Source organism: Protopterus annectens, chromosome 1.part1, assembly GCF_019279795.1.
Source record: "Protopterus annectens isolate FY-2018-M chromosome 1.part1, PAN1.0, whole genome shotgun sequence".
NCBI lineage: Eukaryota > Metazoa > Chordata > Ceratodontiformes > Protopteridae > Protopterus > Protopterus annectens.
In genome coordinates, this window is record NC_056726.1 from 1,988,570,998 (window position 1) to 1,988,593,893 (window position 22,896).

General features: G+C 46.9%; 1 protein-coding gene across 1 annotated transcript in view; it reads left to right on the plus strand.

The window, feature by feature from the left end:
* The window catches only part of LOC122816787 (dynein axonemal heavy chain 8-like), a 9,517,065-nt gene that overhangs the window by 3,829,465 nt on the left and 5,664,704 nt on the right, over positions 1-22,896 (plus strand). The window contains 1 exon segment of the mRNA XM_044089814.1: positions 12,000-12,234. Coding sequence (XP_043945749.1) covers positions 12,000-12,234 — 235 coding nt within the window.

A 22,896-nucleotide genomic window follows, 5' to 3' on the forward strand; every position in this document is an offset into this window, starting at 1 on the left:
GGACAGTTGGATGTGCTCAACAGATCTTTAGGAGGCGTACTATCACATCAAAATGGACAGGCGCTCCAGGAGATTACTTTGCTTCCGTCTGGGAGCCAGTCGTTACCAGTTCAGAGCCCTGCCCTTTGGTCTCACCACAGCCTCCAGGGTGTTCACCAAATGCATGGCAGTAGTCATGGCTCACCTGAAGTGTCAAGGATTCCAGGTGTTTCCTTATCTAGGTGACTGGCTCCATACTGCTACTACCAGGCATCAACTCTTTCAAGCCAGATACTATACAATCACAATTTGTGCCCAGCTAGGCATTACTATAAATTTCAAAAAATCTGCCTTGTTGCCCTGTCAATCTATTACCTATATAGGAGCAGATTTCGATGCAAGAAATATGTCCGCAAGGCTACTGTCAGACAGGGTGGACACGATTCGGCAGCAAGTCCATATCCTCATGCAATGCAAAAGGGTACAAGTCAGGTTGGTCCTTCAAACTCTGAGTTCTATGGCAGCGGCAATTCTTCTGATACCTCTGGCCCATTTTCACATGAGAATCCTTCAGTGGCTTCTCTTCACACAGTGGTCCTTTCAACAGCTCCCCATGTCTCACATGATCATGATTACAGAAACATGCAAAAGGCACCTTTCCTGGTGGATGGTCTCCCCACTAGTGTCTCAGGGCAGACCATTCATCCAGCCTCCTCCGGTTGCCAAAGTGACCACGGATGCCTTACTGATAGCGTAGGGGGGGCATTATCAGGGCAGGACAGTCCAAGGCACTTGGCAGCCTCACGAGTACCATTTGCACATAAATGTCTTGGAGATGAGAGTCGTGCTCCTAGCGTTGCAAGCACTTCATTACTCCCTCCCTTCTGGGACCATTGCAATTCAAACGGACAACATATCAGTAGTGTGGTACATCAACAAGCAGGGCGGAACCAGGTCCTAACCCCTATGTCGAGAAGCACTCAGACTCTGGCAGTGGGCGATTTTCTCCCAACGATTTCTGACTGTGACGCACATCCCTGGAAAGTCCATCATAGCGGACAGGCTCAGCAGAGCTATTCTCATGCCTCACGAGTGGTCTCTGAATCAGGTAGTTGTGGATCTGATCTTCCGCAAATGGGGACAGCCTTGCTGCGATCTGTTTGCCACCCCCTTCAACAGCAAATGCAGCAACTGCTTCTCCCTTTTACCACTTCCCGGTCACCCTCCCAGAGACGCTCTAGTCCACGATTGGCCTCAGGGACTTCTTTATGCCTTCCCGCCGTTCCCTCTTATACCCAAACGTATACAGAAAGCTATATCGTTGGGTTGCAAAATGATCCTCATTGCCCCTTACTGGCCTTGACAGATTTGGTTTCCGTTCCTGCACCGTTACCTCCTCGAGCAGCCCTGGACTCTGGATCCTATTCCAGACCTGCTGATTCATCAATCAGGAGAGCTGCATCGATCCCTCCAAACACTCCAGCTCACAGCTTGGTTGATCCAATTCCAGCCCTAGCCAGGCTTCCCAGCATTTCCCCAGCTGTGCTTGAGATTATTGTCTCCTCTCACAAATCTGCTACTAGGAAGACGTATGCTAGCAAATGGAATCGTTTCTCTTGTTGGGCAAAGGCTAGGAACATAGATCCTTTTTCATCCCCAGTTCACGAAATCTTGGAGTTCCTAACAGAGCTTTTTCATTCTGGGTCCGCTTCTGCCACAATCAGGGTTTAACTAGCGGCCATCTCTGACTTTCATGTCGGGTTTTCTAATCTAAACATTATGTCTCATAAGCTGTGTAAAGCTTTTCTCAGAGGGACTACTCTCCTTAGGCCCCCAGTGAGAGATCCCCCTCCTCCCTGGGACCTTAATTTGGTACTGACCTCCTTGATTATGCCCCCTTTTGAACCAGCAGCATCCTGCTCCTTTAAGTTTCTATCTTTGAAAACTCTCTTTCTGGTAGCTATTACCTCAGCCAGACGTGTCTCGGAACTTCAAGCACTAAGTGTTCGTCCTCCATACTTAGTTTTTCATAAGGACATTGTTGCTCTGAGAACTAATCCCTCCTTCCTTCCGAAAGTCTGCTCAGAAAATAATCTAAACCAATCTATAGACCTTCCTGTGTTTTTCCCTAACTACACCAACAAGGCAGAATACAAATTACACCTTTTGGATGTTTGTAGACAATTACATTTTTACCTGCATAGACCGAAGGATATCAGAAAGTCGGATCAACTTTTCCTTTCCTATGCTAGGGGCAAACAGGGTCTTCCAGTCTCCAAAGTGACCCTGTCCAGGTGGTTGTCTCATATTATTACCTTCATCTATCAACTAAAAAGCAAAGAATTGTCTACCAAAACGAAAGGTCATTCTCCTAGGGCTTTGGCCACCTCTGTAGCCTTCCAGTCTAGGTTGCCCATGGACTCTATGTGTGCCGCTGCCACATGGGCAAATCCTCATACCTTTATTTCTCATTACAAGTTAGACATGGTCTCCAGGAGTAGAGCTAACTTTGGTTCCACTGTTCTGAAGAGTCTGTTCCAATGAGCCTCCCAGGATCATAGGTGCTAGGGACGCTGTCCCAACAAGCAAGAAACGAAGACGAGATAGACAACTTAACATAAAGAAGTTATGTACCTACTATAATGTTCCATGTTAGTTGTCTTCATCTCGCCTTCTTTCTTGCGTCCCCCCCTCCATCCCCCTATCCTATTGGACCGAGAGGAGTTTAAGTTTCACTGGCTGAGTGTTCTCTGGTTTGTTTCCTCTACTGACTTAGAGGTTATAACAGGTAGGTTTAACCCTCTGTTTGGAGGGGTTTCATTCCATAGCTATGGCTGGGATTAGCTATTTCAAACGAGATCTGGGTAGCTAGCGCTAGGCATCATGGGATAAAGGGTAGCCTCGAGCCAGTAAACAGCTCTCGAGCTATAGAATATGGCCGAGTCGGAGCCGAGGATCGGCTCCGATCTCAACAAGCAAGAAAGAAGGGGAGATGAAGACAACTAACATGGAACGTTATGGTAGGTACATAACTTCTTTTTCCATCAGCTGGATATGCATAGACAATTATGTATCTACTTACAAAGGGCTAAGACCTTCAGAAAATCTGACCAGCTTTTTATATCCTTTTCAAATTCAAAGAAACGTACATCATTCTCTAAAGTGACACTATCAAAATGGCTTTCAGATTGTATAACCTTCATGTATAAATCTCAAAACAGAGATCTTCCCCATAGAGTTAAAGCCCACTCTACAATAGCCATAGCAACCTCTTCTGCCTTTCTGGCTAGACTACCAGTTGATACCATTTGTGCTGCGGCAACATGGGCAAGGAATAGGCATACCTTTATCACTCATTACAAAGTCAATTTGGCCTCCAGGAACAGGGCCTCCTTTGGTTCCATGATTCTGAAGAATATTCTCCCTTGAGCCACCCAAGAAAGATGGTGCTAGGGATGCTGTCCCATCCTGGTAAGAATGAAGGCGAGATTGGACAACAACACATAAAGAAGTTATGTACGCACCATAACGTTCCATGTGTGTTGTCCATCTTCGCATTCATTCTTACATCCCACCCTCTTTCCCCCTGCCATGTTTACTCCTGGAAGACCGAGTTGGTACAATTGGATATAATTATTCTCTGGCCTTCTTTATTGCACTCTGAATTATTAAACTGTCTTTATCTTTATTACTCTTATTATAACTGCAAACAAGATCTGGGGAGCTTTCCTAGTGCATGCTGGGATATGGTTTAACCACGAGCTAGTGGAAGACCTCGAGCTTGTGTATTAAGGCGGAGTCGGATCCGAGGATCAGATCCGAACCCATCCTGGTAAGAATGAAGGCAAGGATGGACAACGCACATGGAATATTATGGTGAGTACATAACTTCTTTTTTCTCCAGTTCCACTGATTGCTAAACAGCTCAGGCTATCCTCCCTGGTCAGTCATATTTTATTATCTTCTCAAAAGCCTTATACTAGTAAAATTTACAGAAGTAAATGGAAGATATTTTCATTGTGGGCCTTTAAGGGAGATTTGGACCCCTTTTCTGCCCCTATACCGGCTGTACTTGAATTTTTATCTTCATTTTTTCAATTAAGGGTTTAGTTTTTCTACTGTTAAGGTGCAGTTGGCTGCTATTTCAAACTTCCATATTGGTGAAAATAATTCTTCCTTAGCTTCTTCTAGATTTGCAAAGCATTTATCAAAGGCTCCTCCTTGCTTAGGCCTCCAGTAAAAGATTGTACTGCTCCTTGGAATTTAACCATCTTGCTTCAAAGTCTGACCCAGGACCTCTTTGAACCTTCAGCCAAGGCCTAATCTTAAGTTTTTGTCTTGTAAAACCATTTTATGGTTGCTATTACATCAGCTAGATGAGTATTTGAACTCCAGGCTGTCTCCTCCAAGCCTTCTTACCTTGTTTTCCACAAAGGCAGGGTTTCCTTAAGGACCAACCCATCTTTTTTGGGTTCTGAGTCTAATATTAACCAGGTACTTAACCTCCCAGTTTTCTTTCCAGATTTCTCAAATAAGGAAGTGTGCATGGTCCATCTTTTGGATGTACATAGACAACTTCACTTTTATATCTGTTGGACCAAAGATTTCAAGAAGACAGACCAGTTTGCATCCTTCTCACTTAACAAATTGGGCATGCAAGTTTCTAAGGTTACTCTGGTCAAATGGTTAACTGGTTGCATATCTTTTGCTTGCATAACGTTTGCCTATAGTATAAGAGGGTTACCCTTGCTTAAGCCCCCTAGAGCTCATTTTGCAATGTCTTTGGCTGTATCCTCAGCTTTTTGATCATGGACTTCCATAGAAGACATTTGTGCAGCTGCCATTTGGTCCAGTGCTCATATTTTATTGTTCATTACAAATGGATCTGGTTTCTAGGAACAGAGCTGCTTTTGGTGGCACAATTCTCCAAAATATCCTTCCATGTGGACGACCCAAGGTTCATCTAGCTGGGGACTATGTCCAATCAGTTTAGGAATTAATGAAAATGACAACATCAGATAAAAATGTTATGTACTCACCATAATGTTATATCTGTGTTGTCCATTTTCATTCTTCCTCAACTTTCTGACCTCCTAACCCCCTTACCTGTGCTTCTAGAGAGACCAAAGAGAGACTACTTTGGGAACTATTGTTCCTTGTTTGAGTTCCAGCTCTATTCTTTTAATCTATCACTTTTTAATTTCCTTAAGGTGTTATCCATGGTCTACCAAGGGGCAGCAAACTTGATATGAGATATGTTAGGCTGGCGGGGCATCATAGGTAAAGGGAGGAGCTCAAAGTTGGATCTGAGGATCCGGAAGAAGTGGCCAAATCAGATCTAAGTTGGATCCAAAACCCATCAGTTGAAGAAGAATGAAAATGAACAGTACAAATTTAATGTTATAGTAAGTACATAACTTTTCCCACTGTTTCTATGTATCCTTCAAATATAGAATATATGCAGCAAAAAGATTTAAATATGAAATGAAACAAAAACTAAATATGACTATGTATTACTTATGTAGACAGTCATAATATGCGAAGTTCTGATAGAAATACATATATTGTTATACAAAATGTTTTCCTTTGTAATTTTGTTGTCTCATTGTACCAGCACTCCAAATGCACTCTTTAGTTACTTGATTAATTTTAATCAAGAAAATTGCTTGATGCCCTCAGCTCCATGGCATACAGGAATGAAGCCTTATGACTCAGATGACTTAATTTCCATTAGCAGATTGGATGCTGAAGGAGCCTCGCCTGGGTTGGGAAGAAATGGGCTTTGGTCAGCACCCCCAATCCAGAATACAGGGGGTTTCAGCTGATAATCTGACATATCTCTGGTGATTGGGCTAGTGCCATAAACATGTGGCAGAATGCCTGTAGAATTCATCATAGAAAGAGATGACGTGCCATAAACATGAGGCAGATTGGCAGTAGAATTCGTCACTGAAGGAGATGGAGTTAACTGACACAATGTACAGTGAAGCATGTGATGCCAGTATTTTCGCCCAGTTAGGACATACAAGAAAAACAAAATCCCATGGTGACCAAGACAACAGATGTGATGCTGTCAGCTGCTATTCTCTGAGCCATATCCCCTTTCTAACCCAGCAGTGGAATCATCCCTGCCCTAGGGTATTAGTAGAGGCACTGCAGAGCAAATGGAGCCACAAGAATAGCCTTAAAGATCTTGTGGCCAGCTAGAGGGCATGCATAGGGAACAAAAAAAAAAAAGAAAGAAAGAAAGAAAATGCTTGGTATGTGAACCACATTTAAAACTGCAGATCTGAAGTAGTTAATTTCATTTGTGCAGCAACCTATGGGATTCGGATCCGACCTCGGATCCGAGCCGGCAGTTTTCAACAGCTTTAGATCTGAGCTCCAAGCTCCTCCCCCTACCCATAATCCCCTGCCAACCCTGACTTGACCTCAGATGTAGTTTGCCGTGGTTTACTTCAGCAGCTTGATCCCGAGTTCCAGGTGTTTTTCGTGCATTTTGTGAGAACATTTAACTTTTCTACCCCTTTTTCCTTAACTCTTGGTGTGACTGTGTTTTTCAGGTCCATTACCCCTTAGAACCATCTTAGTTTAATTTATTTTGTTCTATATTCTAACCTCCCCTTCCTTCGTGGTTCCGTCAGGGTTGTGTGTGTTTGTTTGGGGCCTAGTGTGTGTGGTTTTTACCTTCTAGTATGTCTGAGGCCCCAAAGTTAGTGTTTTCTAAGTGCACCAAGTGTGGCCATAAGCTGTCCCCAGTGGATGGCCACACTCGGTGTGTGATGTGCCTTGGGGTTGAACACCTGTCCTCTGGTTGTACCATCTGTGCAGTGTTCAACCCCAGGGCACTCAAGGACCGGAGGTCTAAGCTGATTCTGGCGGGTCTTCTGCACCCGGACTCGGCTTCTACCTCCAGTCCTCCCGTGGCTCCCGCTGCGGCTGCGGCCACTCCTGCTTCCCTCCCCCCGGCCGGGACTCAACCTCCCGCCTTAGGCCCGGAGGAGAGGGAGGCTAGGAAAGAAAGGAGGAAGGAGAAGCACCACAAGTGGCAGGCCGAGGCCTCCGCTTCGGCCCCCCCCGGCTAAGCGGGCTTCTCCCTCCAGGACTTCTGGGTCTCCTCCTTCTCGGATCCGGTCCCCGTGCTTTTCACCGGATCCTGAGGAGGAGGAGACCCGATCTCCGTCGAGGTCATTGAGGCGACACTCCCGCCCCGCCTCGGTGGCCTCGTTGAGATCTACCCAAAGTCTCACCGATGCAGATTTGGACCGGATGATGAGAAGATTCCTCCAGGCCCAACTGCAGATGGGAGTGCTCCTGCCTTCCCCCCTTCCGGGGGGAGCTCGACCCCCTTCTTTGCCCCGATAGCTCCTTCTCCATCCTATTTCCCAGGTTCGGAGTCTTCAGAGCCGGGGCAGCCTTGGAGCCGGGGCTGTGTCTGCGCCAATAGTCTCAGGTACTTCGGCGCCGACACTTCCCTCGAGTCTGTCGGGTCCATTTTCTTTGGATCCGAGCTCTCAGAGCCGAGGGCTGAGCTTGGGATCCGGTGGTATCGGTATGTCTTTGGCTCCGTCCATGTCAGAGCATGCTGGTCCATTGGATCTGATCGCACCGGCACCGGCTCCGATCCGTCCATCAGATCTGAGGGAGGGTCTCCTCTCGGATCCCAGAGAGAGCAGCTCTCCCTCGGCATCCGACGTGGTGGAGAGGGTTCTATCGAGGGATTCCAGGCCCCCGGCCCTTGCCACGGCTCCACCCTGCACTCCTTCTCAGTTGGGTCCGACTTCCATCACCCGGCCCCAGGGACAGCCTGCTCTGACATCCCAGGTAGTTCCATTGGAACAAGACGTTGCTGGTGAGACTTCCTAGGACAGCCCCCCCAGGAGGTTCCTCACAAGCAAAGGTGCAAGAGGAGGCACCTGGACTCCCCCGAGTCCTTGACTGAGGACACGGATTTGGAGGAAGGGGAAGGCTCCCCAAGATCACCCCCCGAAGATGTCTCATTTGGTGACATCATGGAGATGCTCAGAATAAGGAGGGGGGGTGGTCTGCCCCAAAGCCTACCTCGGATGAATCCATGTTCCTGGAGGCATTTGAAGCAGGCCCGTATACCTCTTGGATATTCCCTCCGGCCAACCCCCTGGTAGACTTTATTACTACCAGGGAGTGGAAGGAGCCGGACACTGCGGAGCCAGTCCCCAAGCACCTGGACAAGATTCTCAGCCCACCCTCCAACAAATCCCACTGGAGCAAAGGCCCCCCTGTAGATGCCATGTTGGTGGGCAGCGGCCACCAAGAGGGAACTTGCTCAGGAGAGTCCCTCGGTTTATCCCCCAAGCAAGGAGTCTCGGTTGATGGACTGCCTAGGGAAGTGGGTGTTTAGTTCGGCTACCTTCTCTGTGAGGTCGCTGAACTACATGGCACATGTGCTACGACTGCAGCGGGACCTTATCAAAGAGTACGCTGCGTCGCCCCCCGAGTCCATGTCGGCGGAGGACAAACAATTGCACTCCACCCGGATGGCCACTCTACGATCCATATCTAACACCTCTATGCGGCTACTGTCTCATGCCATGGAAGGAGCCGCTAGAGCCAGCGGAGTGGGCCTCATTATGAGACGTTAGGCCTGGCTCCGGCACTGTGATTTCGTGGAACTCTTTAGGGCGTCTTTTGCTAATGCCCCTTTTGATGGTTCTGCCCTCTTCGGCAAAATCGTGCGAGATACTTTGGTCCAGAGCGAAAAGGACGGGAAGACTTTGTCTGCCGTCGGAGTCCGCTTCTCTGCTCCCCAGAGGTCCTTCTCTAAGAACCAAAAGGGACAGAAGAAGATGTGGTTCCGGAAGTCTCAACAGTCTCGTCCCGCTCTGGACTCCCAGCCCTTCCGCGGCAGAGGAGGGCAGGGTGGACGCCGCCCTAGAGGCAGAGGGGGCCCGTGGAACTTTGGATCCAGAGAACCCTTCTCGGACCAACCCACGCAACACCCCTGAGGGGTTGCCCGACTGCTGCACTCTGGAGGCAGTAGGGGGGCATTTCTCGAAGCACCCAGCAGCTTGGGAGTCCATCACGACAGACCGCTGGGTGCTTTGCATCATATCCAGAGGATATCAGATTCCCTTCTCTCGTTACCCACGCAGCCCCAGATACCTCCCCGATGTCCCACCTGATCAGAGGGAGGCCGCAGCAATGGAAATCCAACATTTGCTGGAAAAAAGAGCCATCCAACACATCCCCCCAGACCAGTGCGGGTCCGGGTTTTACTCTATGTTCTTCCTGGTGCCAAAAAAGACGAGGGACTTAAGACCAATCCTCGACCTCTCTTCCCTGAATCTGTCAGTAACCAAAGAGAAGTTCCGCATGGTCATTCTTCAATCCATTCTCCCCCTTTTACGGGAGAACGATTGGATGTGCTCTATCTACCTCAAGGATGCGTACTACCACATTCTGATGGACAGGCGATCCAGGAGGTTCCTCCGCTTCCAGCTAGGAGCCAGTCATTACCAATTCAGGGTCCTCCCCTTTGGTCTCACCACAGCCCCCAGGGTGTTCACCAAAGTGTTAGCAGTGATAGAGGCCCACCTGAGGCTCCAGGGAATTCAGGTCTTCCCATACCTGGACGAGTGGCTCCTGACCGTCCCGACAAGGCATCTACTCTTTGCAGCCAGAAACTACTTTCTTCTTCTAGCTCCCCGGCTGGAGATCACTATCAACATAGAGAAGTCGTCTCTTACTCTGACTCAGACCATAGACTTCATAGGGGCCAGATTAGACACAAACAAACTCCTAGCTTTCTTGACCTCAGACCGGCTACTAACCCTGGGGCTACACGTGCAAGCCATTCTGCAATCTCCAGCTCCCCCGGTGGAATTGGTCCTGAGGGCTCTTGGCTCGATGGCAGCAGCAATCAACCTACTGCCAATGGCACGTTTGAACATGAGGGTCTTACAATGGACCTTTCAGGTGCAGTGGTCCTTTCTTCACTATCCTCTGAGCCATCCCGTTCCACTCAGCAGGGCTTGCAAGAGGGCCCTCCTATGGTGGCTCCAATCCTCGGGCATCCAGCAAGGACGTCCCTTTTCTATGACCCCTCCACTAGCCACGGTGACCATGGACGCCTCCCGCCTCGGGTTGGGGGGGCCATTGTTCAGGCAGGACAGTCCAAGGCACGTGGGACCTCACGGAGACCTCACTGCATATCAACCTCCTAGAGATGAGGGCAGTGCTGTTAGCATTGCAAGCACTTCAGGACCTTCTTCCTGTAGGAACGATTGCGATTCAGACGGACAATATGTCAGTTGTCTGGTACATCAACAAACAGGGGGGAACCAGGTCTTACCCACTCTGCCGAGAGGCCATGAGGGTGTGGGAATGGGCGATCTCCACTAACCGCTTTCTCATAGCAACGCACATTCAGGGATGGTCCAACATCCTAGCGAACAAACTAAGTCGCACCATCCTGTTGCCATATGAGTGGTCCAATGTGCTTACTGATACAGTGGCACAACCCTCTGCTGATGTCAAGTCTCACCTCTGATACACTCCTGGCTGCTCCAGTTCCACTCGTAGCTAGGACTCCCAGCATCTCTTCCCCAGTTAAAACTATTCTAGTAGCAGCGCACAAGCCTTCTACTAGAAAGATCTATAGCAGCAAACGGAAACGTTTCTCCATTTGGGCGGAACGCAAAAATTTGGATCCTTTTACAGCTCCCTTGCCCGCTGTATTAGACTTTCTGTCAGGACTGTTCCATCAGGGGGATAGCTCCTCCACAGTCAAGGTTCAACTAGCAGCTATCTCTCATTATCACGTGGGAAATGAACTGGGCCCTTTGATCACCACGAAATTATGCAAGACCTTTTTGAAGGGCACCTTTCTGCTCAGACCTCCAGTGAAGGATGTAGTCCCTCCTTGGGATTTAACACTGGTGCTTCAGGCCTTGACAGCTCCCCCATTTGAGCCTGCAGCTACAGTAGATCTTAAATTCTTGTCATGGAAAACGGCCTTTCTTGTCGCTATCACCTCGGCTCGAAGGGTCTCTGAACTACAGGCCCTCTGTGTAAAACCCCCATACTTGACCTTTCACAAGGATAGAGTTTACCTCAGGACCAATCCCTCCTTTCTTCCCAAGGTTGCCTCTGAGTCTAATATTAACCAGTCCATCAACCTGCCGGTCTTTTTTCCTAATCACCATAACAAAGGGGAATACAAATTACACTCATTGAATGTGCATAGACAACTTCACTTCTACATCCACAGGACATCTGGTCATAGGAAATCCGACCTGTTGTTTGTCTCCTTTGCCAAATTTGACTTGGGTAAATCTGTGTCTAAAGTCACACTGTCTAGATGGATTTCACAGTGTATCCTTTTAGCATATGAAAGTTTGGGCAGGCCTACACCTCAGGGAGTCCATGCCCACTCTACTCGTTCTGTGTCTACCTCTGCGGCTTTTAGAGCTAGAGTCTCTTTGGATGATATTTGCTCGGCAGCCACTTGGGCCTCATCTCATACCTTTATCATTCACTATAAATTGGACATTATCTCCAGAGGGAGAGCATCCTTTGGCTCTGCAGTGCTCCGGAACATCCTTCCATGAAGGCCGCCCAAGATTCAGGTAGCTTGGGACTCTGTCCCATAGGTTGCTGCACAAATGAAGTTAACTACTTCAGATTAAGAAGTTATGTACTCACCATAACGTTCCATCAACCGTCCCGCCCTCATGCCCCCTCACTTGTGAATGTCTTCATACTCAGGTCCATGGGATTTACCCACTTTTCTTGGGAATGATAATTTTATAGCAGTCTCTGCTGTTGGGCAAACTTGATCTGAGGTCAGTCAGGATTGGCAGGGGATTATGGGTAGGGGGAGGAGCTTGGAGCTTGGATCTAAAGCTGTTGAAAACTGCCGGCTCGGATCCGAGGTCGGATCTGAATCCCATAGGTTGCTGACAAATGAAGTTTACCTACTCAGATGGAACATTATGGTGAGTACATAACTTCTTATTTTTTTATTTTTTTTTATTTTCTAGGTAATGATGCCTAATATAGATGACATTCAGCAGGTCATCAGTGGTCTGATACAGCTGATTCTAGAAGTAAGTCGTGGAATACAACAATGGGGACAGCACAGAGAAAATAAAGCTAAACAAGAAGAAGCTAAGACCAGTAATAGAGTGACCTCTACAGGGACTGGTAAGTTAAAGAAAGATTTCTGTTGTAAGTTTGTTCTCTGTTCATTTAAAATAAAGAAGGAAAAGAGATGATGTTAAGTTGTCAATCTTGCCTTCATTCTTGCTGGATGGGTTCGGAGCCGATCCTCGGCTCTGACTCGGCCAATACTAAAGCTCGAGAGCTAATTCCACCAGCTCGAGGCTCCCCTATATCCCACAATGCTAGGCGGTAACTACTCAGATCTCGTTTGCCGCTTAGCTGACGAGGTGCTTCTTCTACCGGCTCTGGCAGGTTAGTAAGTTTTCTTGTTCAGAAACTTCAATTTCAACCCCTATTTTTTTCCATTTAGTATAGTTTTTATTTAAAGTATTCCATTAGTTTAAATCGGGTCTCCCTCTTGTGTTAGAATTCCCTTTTATTCCCTTGTTAACTTTTAGGCCTTTGGCCCTCTCCTTCCCCTAGTCCTTCAGTGTGACTGGATTTTTATTTTGGTTAAGGGTGTGTCTGTGTGTTGTGTTTGTGTTTTTCTTCACTCAGCTTGTAGGATGTCTAAAGACTCCAAGGTCTCAGGCTTCAAGAAGTGTGATTCGTGCTGTCAGAAAATGTCTCTGACAGACGGTCACACTTCTTGTGTATATTGCCTGGGACCTTTGCACCTGCAGGACTCATGTGCTGTGTGCCATGCATTCAGCCCTAGAGTCCTGCAGGAATGCAAAATTAAATTGATTCTACGTGGCTTGTTAAAGCCTGAAGGCCCCCCGACCCAGTCTGTGTTGGGGAAGCCTTCTAAGACTTCCAGACCGTCGGCTCCAGTTTCAGAGCCGTCCCCTGGAAGCATTAAAACGGCTTCGACATCGGCTCCGGCTGGAGCCGATGTTTCCAAATCTCATACCATCACCTCGGCTGGAGCCGAGGTTGACAAGACTCAGTTGGCTCCGATAGGCTTATTGGAGCCACCTTCAAAGAAGAGGTCTAGGTCCCCTTCCATCGGCTCCATCCATTCGGCTCCGGGATCTCCTCTTCTATCGGAACGGAGCCATAGGTCTCATTCCTCTCGGTCCTCCAGGCTGTCAGAACATGATTTACAAAGGGTGGTGAGTAGACTTCTCAAGTCCGAGGCACTGGCCCAAATGCTGCATAGCCCTACTCAACAATCAGCGGCTATTTCCATCCCTGATTTTATTCCTCCTCCGACTCCTTTGAGTTCAGAGCCGGGGCTCATCGGAGCCGTGGCTGACGCTGCTTTGGAGCCGATACCTTCCCTTTCGGCTCCGTCATCTGCTCCGATTTCCTCATTGGAGGGATCTCGGCGCCGAGCTTCCCTCGTCGGCTCCGAGGGGCGAGTGGCATCGGACCTTTGTCCGACCCCGTTCTCCCTCTCGGAGCATCTGCGCTGGTGAGTTTGGCTCCGACATCGGCCTCGGAGCCATCCCTGTCGGTGCCGGGGGGGTCCTTGTCTCCTCGGAGCGGGGACCTTTGGCCTTGCCTGATAGGGGCGCCTTCGAGGTCATGCGGAGCGTGCTAGACCCAGTGTCTACCCCACAGTCAGCTCCGTCAGCTCCTCCCTCTTCAGTGCCTGCAGTGATTTCTACCCATCCCCTTGTATCAGACCGCAGAGAGCCAGCTCCTCAGGTTTCCCCATTGGGAATTTCCTCCTCTTCTGAGGCCTCTCCTGATCCGGTAGGAGAACCCCCTCGGAAGAGACAGTGCAAGAGGAAGCACATTGACTCCCCTGAGTCTATCACCTCTGACACTGACTTGGAGGAATCTGAAGGTTCCCCTCGGTCCCCCTCTGAGGATGTCTCCTTTGCTGACATCCTTGAAATCCTGAAACAGAGGGGGAACTGGCCCGCCCTTAACCCTTCAGAGGACGAGTCAGTTTACCTTGAGGCGTTTGGCTCTCGCCCTTCCACCTCCTGTGTGTCCCCTCCCTTTGACCCCCTTATGGAAGTGGTGGCAAGGAAGGCTTGGACGGCCCCTGATTCAGTGGAACCTCCCCCAAGGAGGCCGTCAAAATTTATTACTGTCCCTAAGGAGAAAGAGTTTCTATCTAAAGGTGTCTCTGTTGATGCCATGGTGGTGGCCGCAGCCACTAAGAAGGAGTTAGCCGATCCTTCGGTACCTGTCCATCCTCCTAATAAGGAGTCTAGGACCATCGACAGGTACGGTAAGCGGATGTTTTCATCAGCGACCTTTTCAATGCGGTCGCTGAACTACTTGTGTCACTTCACCCGTCTCCAGAGAGATTTGCTCAAAGATATGGGTGAGGCTATACAGGATCCAACAGCTGAGGGGTTCCAAGACAAAATGAACTCCCAGTTGGCAACCCTGAATTCGATTGTTAACTCCTCCATGCAGCTTATCTCATATTCTGCTGATGGGGTGAGTAGGGCCGCAGGCACAGGTGTAGCTTTACGACGTCACACCTGGATACGGCTTTGCAATTTTGCGGACCCTTTCAAGGCGTCCTTCACTAATTCCCCTTGATGGCTCAACATTGTTTGGTCCTCAGGTGAAGGATAGATTGACTAGGTGCGAGGTGGAAGGTAAGACTCTCTCTGCCGTGGGAGTCCATTTTTCTACCCCTTCTAGACCTTATCCAAAAGGTCAGAGGGGAGGAAAAATGTGGTTCCGCAAACCTCAGGGAGTCTCATCTGACGCACAAGGTCGATTCCCCTCTAGAGGCAGAGGGGGGAATAACAATAGACGCCACCCTAGAGGCAGAGGAGGTCCGCAAAACCAGGGTAGCAGAGAAACTTTCTCTGATAAACCCTTTCAGCATCCCTGAGGAGCTGCCCGGCTGTCCACCTTCGGAGGCAGTCGGGGGAAGATTATCACTGTACCCAAAGCCTGGCTTTCCCTCACCCAAGACAAATGGGTACAGTCAATCATATCCGAGGGTTACAAAATTCCCTTTATTCACATCCCATCCCAACCCAAAGGATCCCTTCCAGATGTTCCACCCAGTCTAAGGGAACAAGCAGCACTAGAAATATCAAAGCTGCTATCAAAAGGAGCTATCCAATCAGTCCCAGCAGACCAGCAAGGATCCGGAATCTACTCCAAATTCTTTTTGGTACCAAAAAAAACAGGGGACTGGAGACCTATACTGGATCTCAGCAAGTTAAACAATTATATCAAAAAAACAAAATTCCGGATGGTCACGCTACAGTCCATTCTACCCTTCTTGGGTCAGGACAATTGGATGTGCTCGATAGACCTTCAGGATGCGTACTACCATATCAAAATGCACAGATGCTCCAGGAGGTTTTTCCGCTTCAGGCTGGGAGCCAGTCACTACCAGTTCAGAGCCCTGCCCTTTGGTCTCACTACAGCCCCCTGAGTGTTTACCAAATGCATGGCAGTGGTCACGGCTCACTTGAGACGTCAAGGATTCCAGGTGTTTCCATATTTAGATGACTGGCTCCTTACCGCCACCACCAGACATCAACTGCTTCTATCCAGAGACTTCACCATCCAAACTTGCCAAGCTCTAGGCATTGCAATAAATTTCGAAAAATCTGCCTTGTCACCTTGTCAATCTATTACCTTTATAGGTGCCACCTTAGACACTCTCAATCTTTCCGCAAGACTTACAGAGCAAAGAGTGTTAGATATCCGCAAACAAGTTTACCTTCTATTACAATGCAACAAGGTCAAAGCCAGGGTAGTCTTGAAGGTATTAGGACTCATGGCAGCTACTATCACCCTTCTCCCCTTAGCTCGTTTCCACATGAGGATCCTCCAATGGATGCTGTTTACTCAATGGTCCTTCCAACAGCTCCCGATGTCTCACATCATATTAATAACTCAATCATGCAAGAATCACCTGTCTTGGTGGATCACATCACCTCAAGTTCTCCAGGGCAGACCTTTCATTCCTCCCCCCCCAGTCGCCACGGTGACAATGGACGCCTCCCTGATCGGGTGAGGGGGCATTATCAGGGCAGGACAGTCCAGGGCACGTGGCAACCTTTCGAGTGCCACTTGCACATAAATGTCTTAGAGATGAGAGCAGTGCTTTTAGCGTTGCAAGCCCTTCAGGACTCTCTTCCCACATGTCCATAGTGTGGTACATCAACAAACAGGGCGGAACCAGATCCTACCCCTTATGTCGAGAGGCACTCAGACTTTGGCAGTGGGCGATTTCTTCTCAGCGTTTTCTGATAGCACCGCACATTCCCGGGAAGTCCAACGTGATTGCGGACAAGTTGAGCAGGGCCATTCTCATGCCCCACGAGTGGTCTCTAAAGAAATCAGTGCTGGAAGAAGTCTTCCAAAGATGGGGCCAGCCTTGCTGCGATCTTTTTGCTACTCCCCAAAACAGCAAGTGTCCCGACTTCTTCACTCTCTTCCCATTACCAGGCCATCCCACCAGAGACGCTCTAGTCCACGATTGGCCCCGGGGACTTCTGTATGCTTTTCCCCCTTTTCCTCTGATATCTCAATTAATTCAGAAAGCTATCGCCTTGAGAGTTACAATGATCCTCATTGCCCCTTACTGGCCTCGACAGATATGGTTTCCGTTCCTCCATCATTACCTGTTGGAGCAGCCTTGGCATCTGGACCCGTTGCCAGATCTGTTGACCCACCAGTCGGGCCAGCTGCACCACTCCCTTCATTCTCTCAACCTCACAGCATGGTTTCTCCAATTCCTACCCTAGCCAGTCTTCCCTTAATCTCTCATTCGGTCCGAAACATCCTGATAGCCTCTCACAAATCTTCTACCAGAAAGATTTATAATAGTAAGTGGAAACATTTTTCCTTCTGGGCAGCATCAAAAAATATAGACCCCCTTCACTGCACCTATCCAGTCTATCCTAGACTTTTTGGCAGAGCTCTTTCATTTAGGCTCTTCTTCATCTACCATTAAAGTACAACTAGCTGCGATATCTAATTTTCATGTAGGTGTCTCAGACTCCAGTATCATGTCCCATAAGCTCTGCAAAGCCTTTTTAAGAGGTGTTTTTCTGCTCAAGCCCCCAGTCAAAGATCCCCTACCTCAGTGGGACTTGACTTTGGTTCTGGCATCCTTGATTCTCCCCCCCTTCGAACCAGCGGCTTCATGCCCTCTTAAGTTGCTCTCATGGAAAACACTTTTTCTAGTAGCCATAACTTCAGCTAGAAGGGTATCTGAACTTCATGCTCTGTGCAGTTGTCCTCCTTACTTAGTTTTCCACAAAGATAGGGTGTCCCTCCGGACTAATCCGTCCTTCTTACCTAAGGTTTCCTCTGAGATAAACCTGAACCAAACAATTGATCTCCCCATCTTCTTCCCTGACTATTCCAACAGGTCGGAACAAAAGTTACATTTTCTAGATGTTCACCGCCAACTTAGATATTATTTAGACAGGACTAAACAGTTCAGGAAATCTGATCAGCTTTTCCTGTCTTATGCGGAAGGGAAATTGGGCCTTCCAGTTACTAAAGTATCCCTCTCTTGATGGCTCACCTCTACAATTACCTTCATCTATGAGATCAGACATCAAAAACTGCCTTCAAGACCTAGAGCTCATTCAACTAGGGCATTAGCTACATCTGTAGCTTTTCAGGACAGGCTGCCAATAGATTCCATTTGTGCAGCAGCCACTTGGGCTTCTCCTCATACCTTCATTTTACATTACAAATTGGATATGGCCTCCAGAAACCGTGCCAACTTTGGTTCCACTGTTCTCAAGAGTCTGTTCCAATAGGCCACCTAAGGTGCTAGGGACGCGTTCCCATCCAGCAAGAATGAAGGCGAGATTGACAACTTAACATTAAGAAGTTATTTACCTACCATAACGTTCCATGTTAGTTGTCTTCTTCTCGTCTTCTTTCTTGCGTCCCACCCTCCTTCCCCCTAGACTGGACAGACCGATAGGAAATTTTGGGATCTTCCTTTGGAGTTTTCCTTCCCACATGTTCTACCACCTCTATTCCCCCTTTTATGATTGTGGTAGCTTACATTCAGGTTTATATAGAGGTGGGTTCTTTTTTCTCCATACTGTGGAGACCAGAACTGCTTGGTTTAGCTATCAAACGAGATCTGAGTAGTTACCGCCTAGCATTGTGGGATCTAGGGGAGCCTCGAGCCAGTGGAATTAGCCCTCGAGCTTTAGTATTGGCCGAGTCGGAGCCGAGGATCGGCTCCGAACCCATCCAGCAAGAAAGAAGGCGAGAAGAAGACAACTAACATGGAACGTTATGGTAGGTACATAACTTCTTATTCATCATTAGATCACTGCTGCAGCAGCATAAAGCTCTATGTAACATATCTTGCCAAGGATATCAGATGTCCAGCCAGTATAGTAAAACTTGTGGGTGCCTTCCTCATGTATTGTGTCTCCACTAAAGCATGACAGTGTACTGATTAAAATAGGACATACGAGTGCCAGATTTCTGAATTTTCTTGCCATTGAATCATTTAACCAGACATCTGTTCTCCTCAGCATCTTCTGCTTCAGTGGTCACCTTCTACTTAAAGTTTTCTGGGCAGATAAGTACCACATTACTTACCTTATTTTTTCAATCATAATTGCAATTTATTTTTTATTTTATGTCTGTCAAAAAGAGGAATTACATACATATCAGGCAGATACCGTGAATGGACTCCCACATGGCTTGTTTTTTCTTCTTTGGGGAAAGTAACTTCTTACAGATCCCATGCATCCAGTCCATTTGATGCAATATATGGGTCCTCAAGCCTCTGATCAGATCTGATCTTGTTGATTTAGTGCTCCAGCCTTGAGCCCTTGCATACTCTTCCCTTTCAATAATGCCCTGCTCCACCCAGCTAACTCAGCTCTCATTTGCAGCCTTTTGAAATCACAATCCGATCTCAACACTCAAGTACTCCGTCACTTTTTTCTTTGTAATTTGTTGTTATTGATAGCTAGTTTGTGGCACTTTGGGCTTATTTCTATTAGGATTACATTGTTATATGTGTAAAGTTAGTTATTACCATTTTTTCTAGTATTTAGAGTTTGTTATTCAGCCCTTCCTTCTTTGGCCTTGTTGCCATCTTTCTTCCCACTTTACCTCAGTGCGTCTGTTACATAGATTTGGTGCTCTTCTTCTTATTTAGATAGTTTGGATTGTACTTAAATTATAGTAGTATTTCTATCCTATCTTAGACAGCTAATTATATTTGACTGTCTCTGAGTGTTTCTTAGTGATAGAGTTATGTGTTGCTGTTTTTGAGGTGTTCGTGTTACTAAGGAGAAAACTGTCAGCTTTAAGAAGTCCTGCAAGTGTAGGAACAAAATCACCCTTCAAGATCCTCATGATCTTTGTGCGGTTTCTCTAGGCATGTCTCACCTTAGGGCTTCCTGTGACATTTGTGCTCCCTGTGGTCCCAGGGCACTCTAACAGGAGGAACAAACTCAGTGTTAAGGGTCTTCTTGCCCAGATCCCAAAGCAACAAAAATGTCAGGCAGTAAGCCGTCTAAGTCTAAGGACTCAGATCTCCGAAGACATCCCAGTAAATATTCAGCTCTGCTGTTAACTCAGAGGGTTCTGAGAATCAAGGAGCATGCTGCTTGGATCCTTACCTACACTCCTGTACTGGATCCAGAGATAGGGGGTCCGATAACCATCCATAATTCTGCCTAGAAAATAGACTAACCAGCTTCAAGACCTTTATTAGCCCCCTCTACAAAAGTGCTACAAAAGTATTTCAGAAGTTGACTTGGATCACTTTCTGCAGGAGTTCCTCGCTGTATCATGCTGACTTCTTAAAAGGCATCATATGGTCAGGTTCATTGCTTTGACCCCAAAATCCTGCTCCAGTGCAGAGACAGTCCTCTGAGGACTTAGGAGCCCCATTCCTTGAGCCACCTAAGAAGAGATCATCCAAGAAGAAGTATTTGCATTCACCTTCAGTGTCAGTCACCTCAGATACCAACTTGGATGATGGAGAGGGTTCCCTACAATCCCCTTCAGAGGATGCTTCCTTTGGCAGGATCCTGGAACTCATGCAACAGAGGAATCTTGGCCAACCACACCTCTTTCTTAGAATGAGGTGGTGTTTGAGACATACAGAACTATACCTTCTATGTCCTGGGTGGTCCCTTCCACTGACAAATTGGTAGAAGTGGCAGTGAGGAAATCTTGGCAGGAACCTGGCAACTGTGAATCATTTCCAGGGAAGCTGCACAAAATTCTCTGCCCTCCTAAAAACAAACCTTGCTGGACATACCCACTCCAGTAATTTCCATAATAATGGTGGTGGCAGCCACCAAAAAAGAGTTATCTGAAGCCTGTTCCTCTATCCATCCACCCAGCAAGGAGTCTTGAGTGATGGATAGACTGTAGAAGCAGGTGTATGCTTCCAACTCCTTCGCCATTTAGACTGTAAACTATGCCACTCATATAACAAGATTATGGAGGGATCTCACTCACCAAGCTTTATCATCTCTAAAGGATCCTATTATGCCAGATTCAGAGAAGCAGTTTCAGACCACTCTGTCAGCGATGTCCAACATTACCAACCTGTCCATGCGTGTATTGCATAATGAGGCAGATGGAGCAGTGAGAGCAGCTTGGATGGGCATTGCTATGAGATGACACTCTTTTTTTTTTCTGAATTTGTGTGATTTTTCAGATAACTTTAAAGCATCCTTCCCAAACACCTCCCTTTGAAGGAACCACCATATTTGGTTCCACAGTGAAAGTATGCAGAGGTGTGAGCAGGAATGCAAGACCCTCTCTGCAGCAGCAATGAAATTTGAGACTCCTCAGCTCCAATTTAACAGGAATCAAAAAGGTCTTCATTCACTCTTTCATAAGTCTAGGCATCAGTATGTTTCCTCTTCTAAACAAACGAGCCGGAATTCTGCAGGGAGAGCAGTCCCAGTAGGTACTCACAAAACGAGTCTTTAACGTTCAAACAGTTTATTGAAACATGCAACGTTTTCGTTGCTCCTGCAACTTCTTCAGAAAAATCATGAATAGCATCACAAGTGTTTGTAGCAGCAATGTTGGTTTTAAAAACTCATGTGGCTAACATAACCAATCATTTCGTCAAATGTAATACATATTAATGAGCATTCTCCGTGCATTAACCCTATAGTTACACTTCTCTGTTAAAACCCTGACGTTCACCCTATTCAAGTTCCATTACAGTAACCTAACTATCAGTTACAATTCGAAGCTTGTAATTGTTCCAAACATTAAAAGTACTCTATTACAAGAATAAAATAAAATAAATTAATTAATTAAATGAATTAAATGCATTTCCTTGAGTGTTTGTAAAAAATCTATCAAAAAATCTATCAAAAAGTACCTATCTGCTCTCCCTGCAGAATTCCGGCTCGTTTGTTTTTGAGAGTCTTTAGTTTTTCTTGTTCTTGTGATGTTTCCTCTTCTGACAGAGGTGGCCAGGGCAGAAGAAGATTTCATTTCAACAGACCCAGACCTAGAGGCTGGGGTTGTTCACAGAACTAGGGTTTCACAGGCCTTTTTCTAACAGGTGCCACCAGAATTCTTGAAGGGCTGCCTGACTGCTCTGCACTGGAGGCACTTGAAAGATATATATCCCACTACACACCCTTTCCATCATATGAGACAAGTGGGTAAGCGGGATCATATCCAGAGGTTACTGCCCTCCATTTTTGGAAGTTCCCTCCACCTCTTCCCTTCCATTACCAGATGTCACACCCAAACAGGCAAAGGATGCTGTGCAAGAGGTTTGCTCTGTTTTGCAGAAAAGAGCCATCCAGGAGGCCCCACCATATCAGAATGGGTCATTATTTCATTCACAATTCTTTTTGGTTCCAAAGAAAACAAAGGATGTCTGACCCATCCTGATCCCAAGTCTCATAAACAAGTATGTTGAAAAGACCAGTTTTCAAATGGTCACAGAGCAATCAATTCTTCTGTTTCTTTAGAAGAAAAAATTGGACGTGCCCTGTAGATCACCAGGATGCTTACTTTCACATAAAAATAAAGAAGGTGTCCAGGAGATTTCTGCCCTTCTGCTTAGGAACCAGTCATTACAAATTCAGAGCTCTACTTCTTGTCTTACCTCAACCCCAAGGCTGTTTACCAAATGCATGGCAATAATAGTAACTTATCTACGTCTTCTAGAATTCAACATTTTTCCTTATCTGGGTGACTGACTCCAGGGTGCCTCTTCCAAACAGTGTCTTCTATGAGCAAGGGATGACCTACTTTAACTTCTTTTTGTTTCCCTAGTCAGTCTGGTAAAGTCTAATTTGAATCCCTGTCGACATTTATTCTTTCTGGGGTGCCATTTAGACAAGATTATAAATATGACTTTTTTTCCTCAGGACAGAATTTCATGTTTGAGAACCGCAGTACAAATTCTCCTGGAGTTCGATCAACCTCCAGGACAGTTGGTGTTGAGGGTCTTGGGCCTCATTGCATCATCAATATTAGTGGTGAAGTTTGCTAATTACCACATGAGGATTCTGCAATGGCAGGGGTGCCGGAAGCTGTTAAAGGCTGGGGGGGGGGGGGGGGGCAAGACTGGCACTTTGTAATCTAAAACGGCATTTTTTAGAAGTATGCTGTACAGTAACATAAACATCTACTTGATACAAGTGGAGTTGCTTTAACGATAACTGCACAGAAATTTCATTTAAAAGTACGAACAAAGTTAGTGTTGAAACTGCTCAGTGTGTGAAGCAGAAGGAAGAACAGGATTAGAAAATGACTGCAAAGTCACCATTCTGTCTCATCACAAACACATTACTGTAAAGGAGCCCTAGTTTTGAATGAGTCTTTTTGATAAAGTTATTAACATGCAAGTCA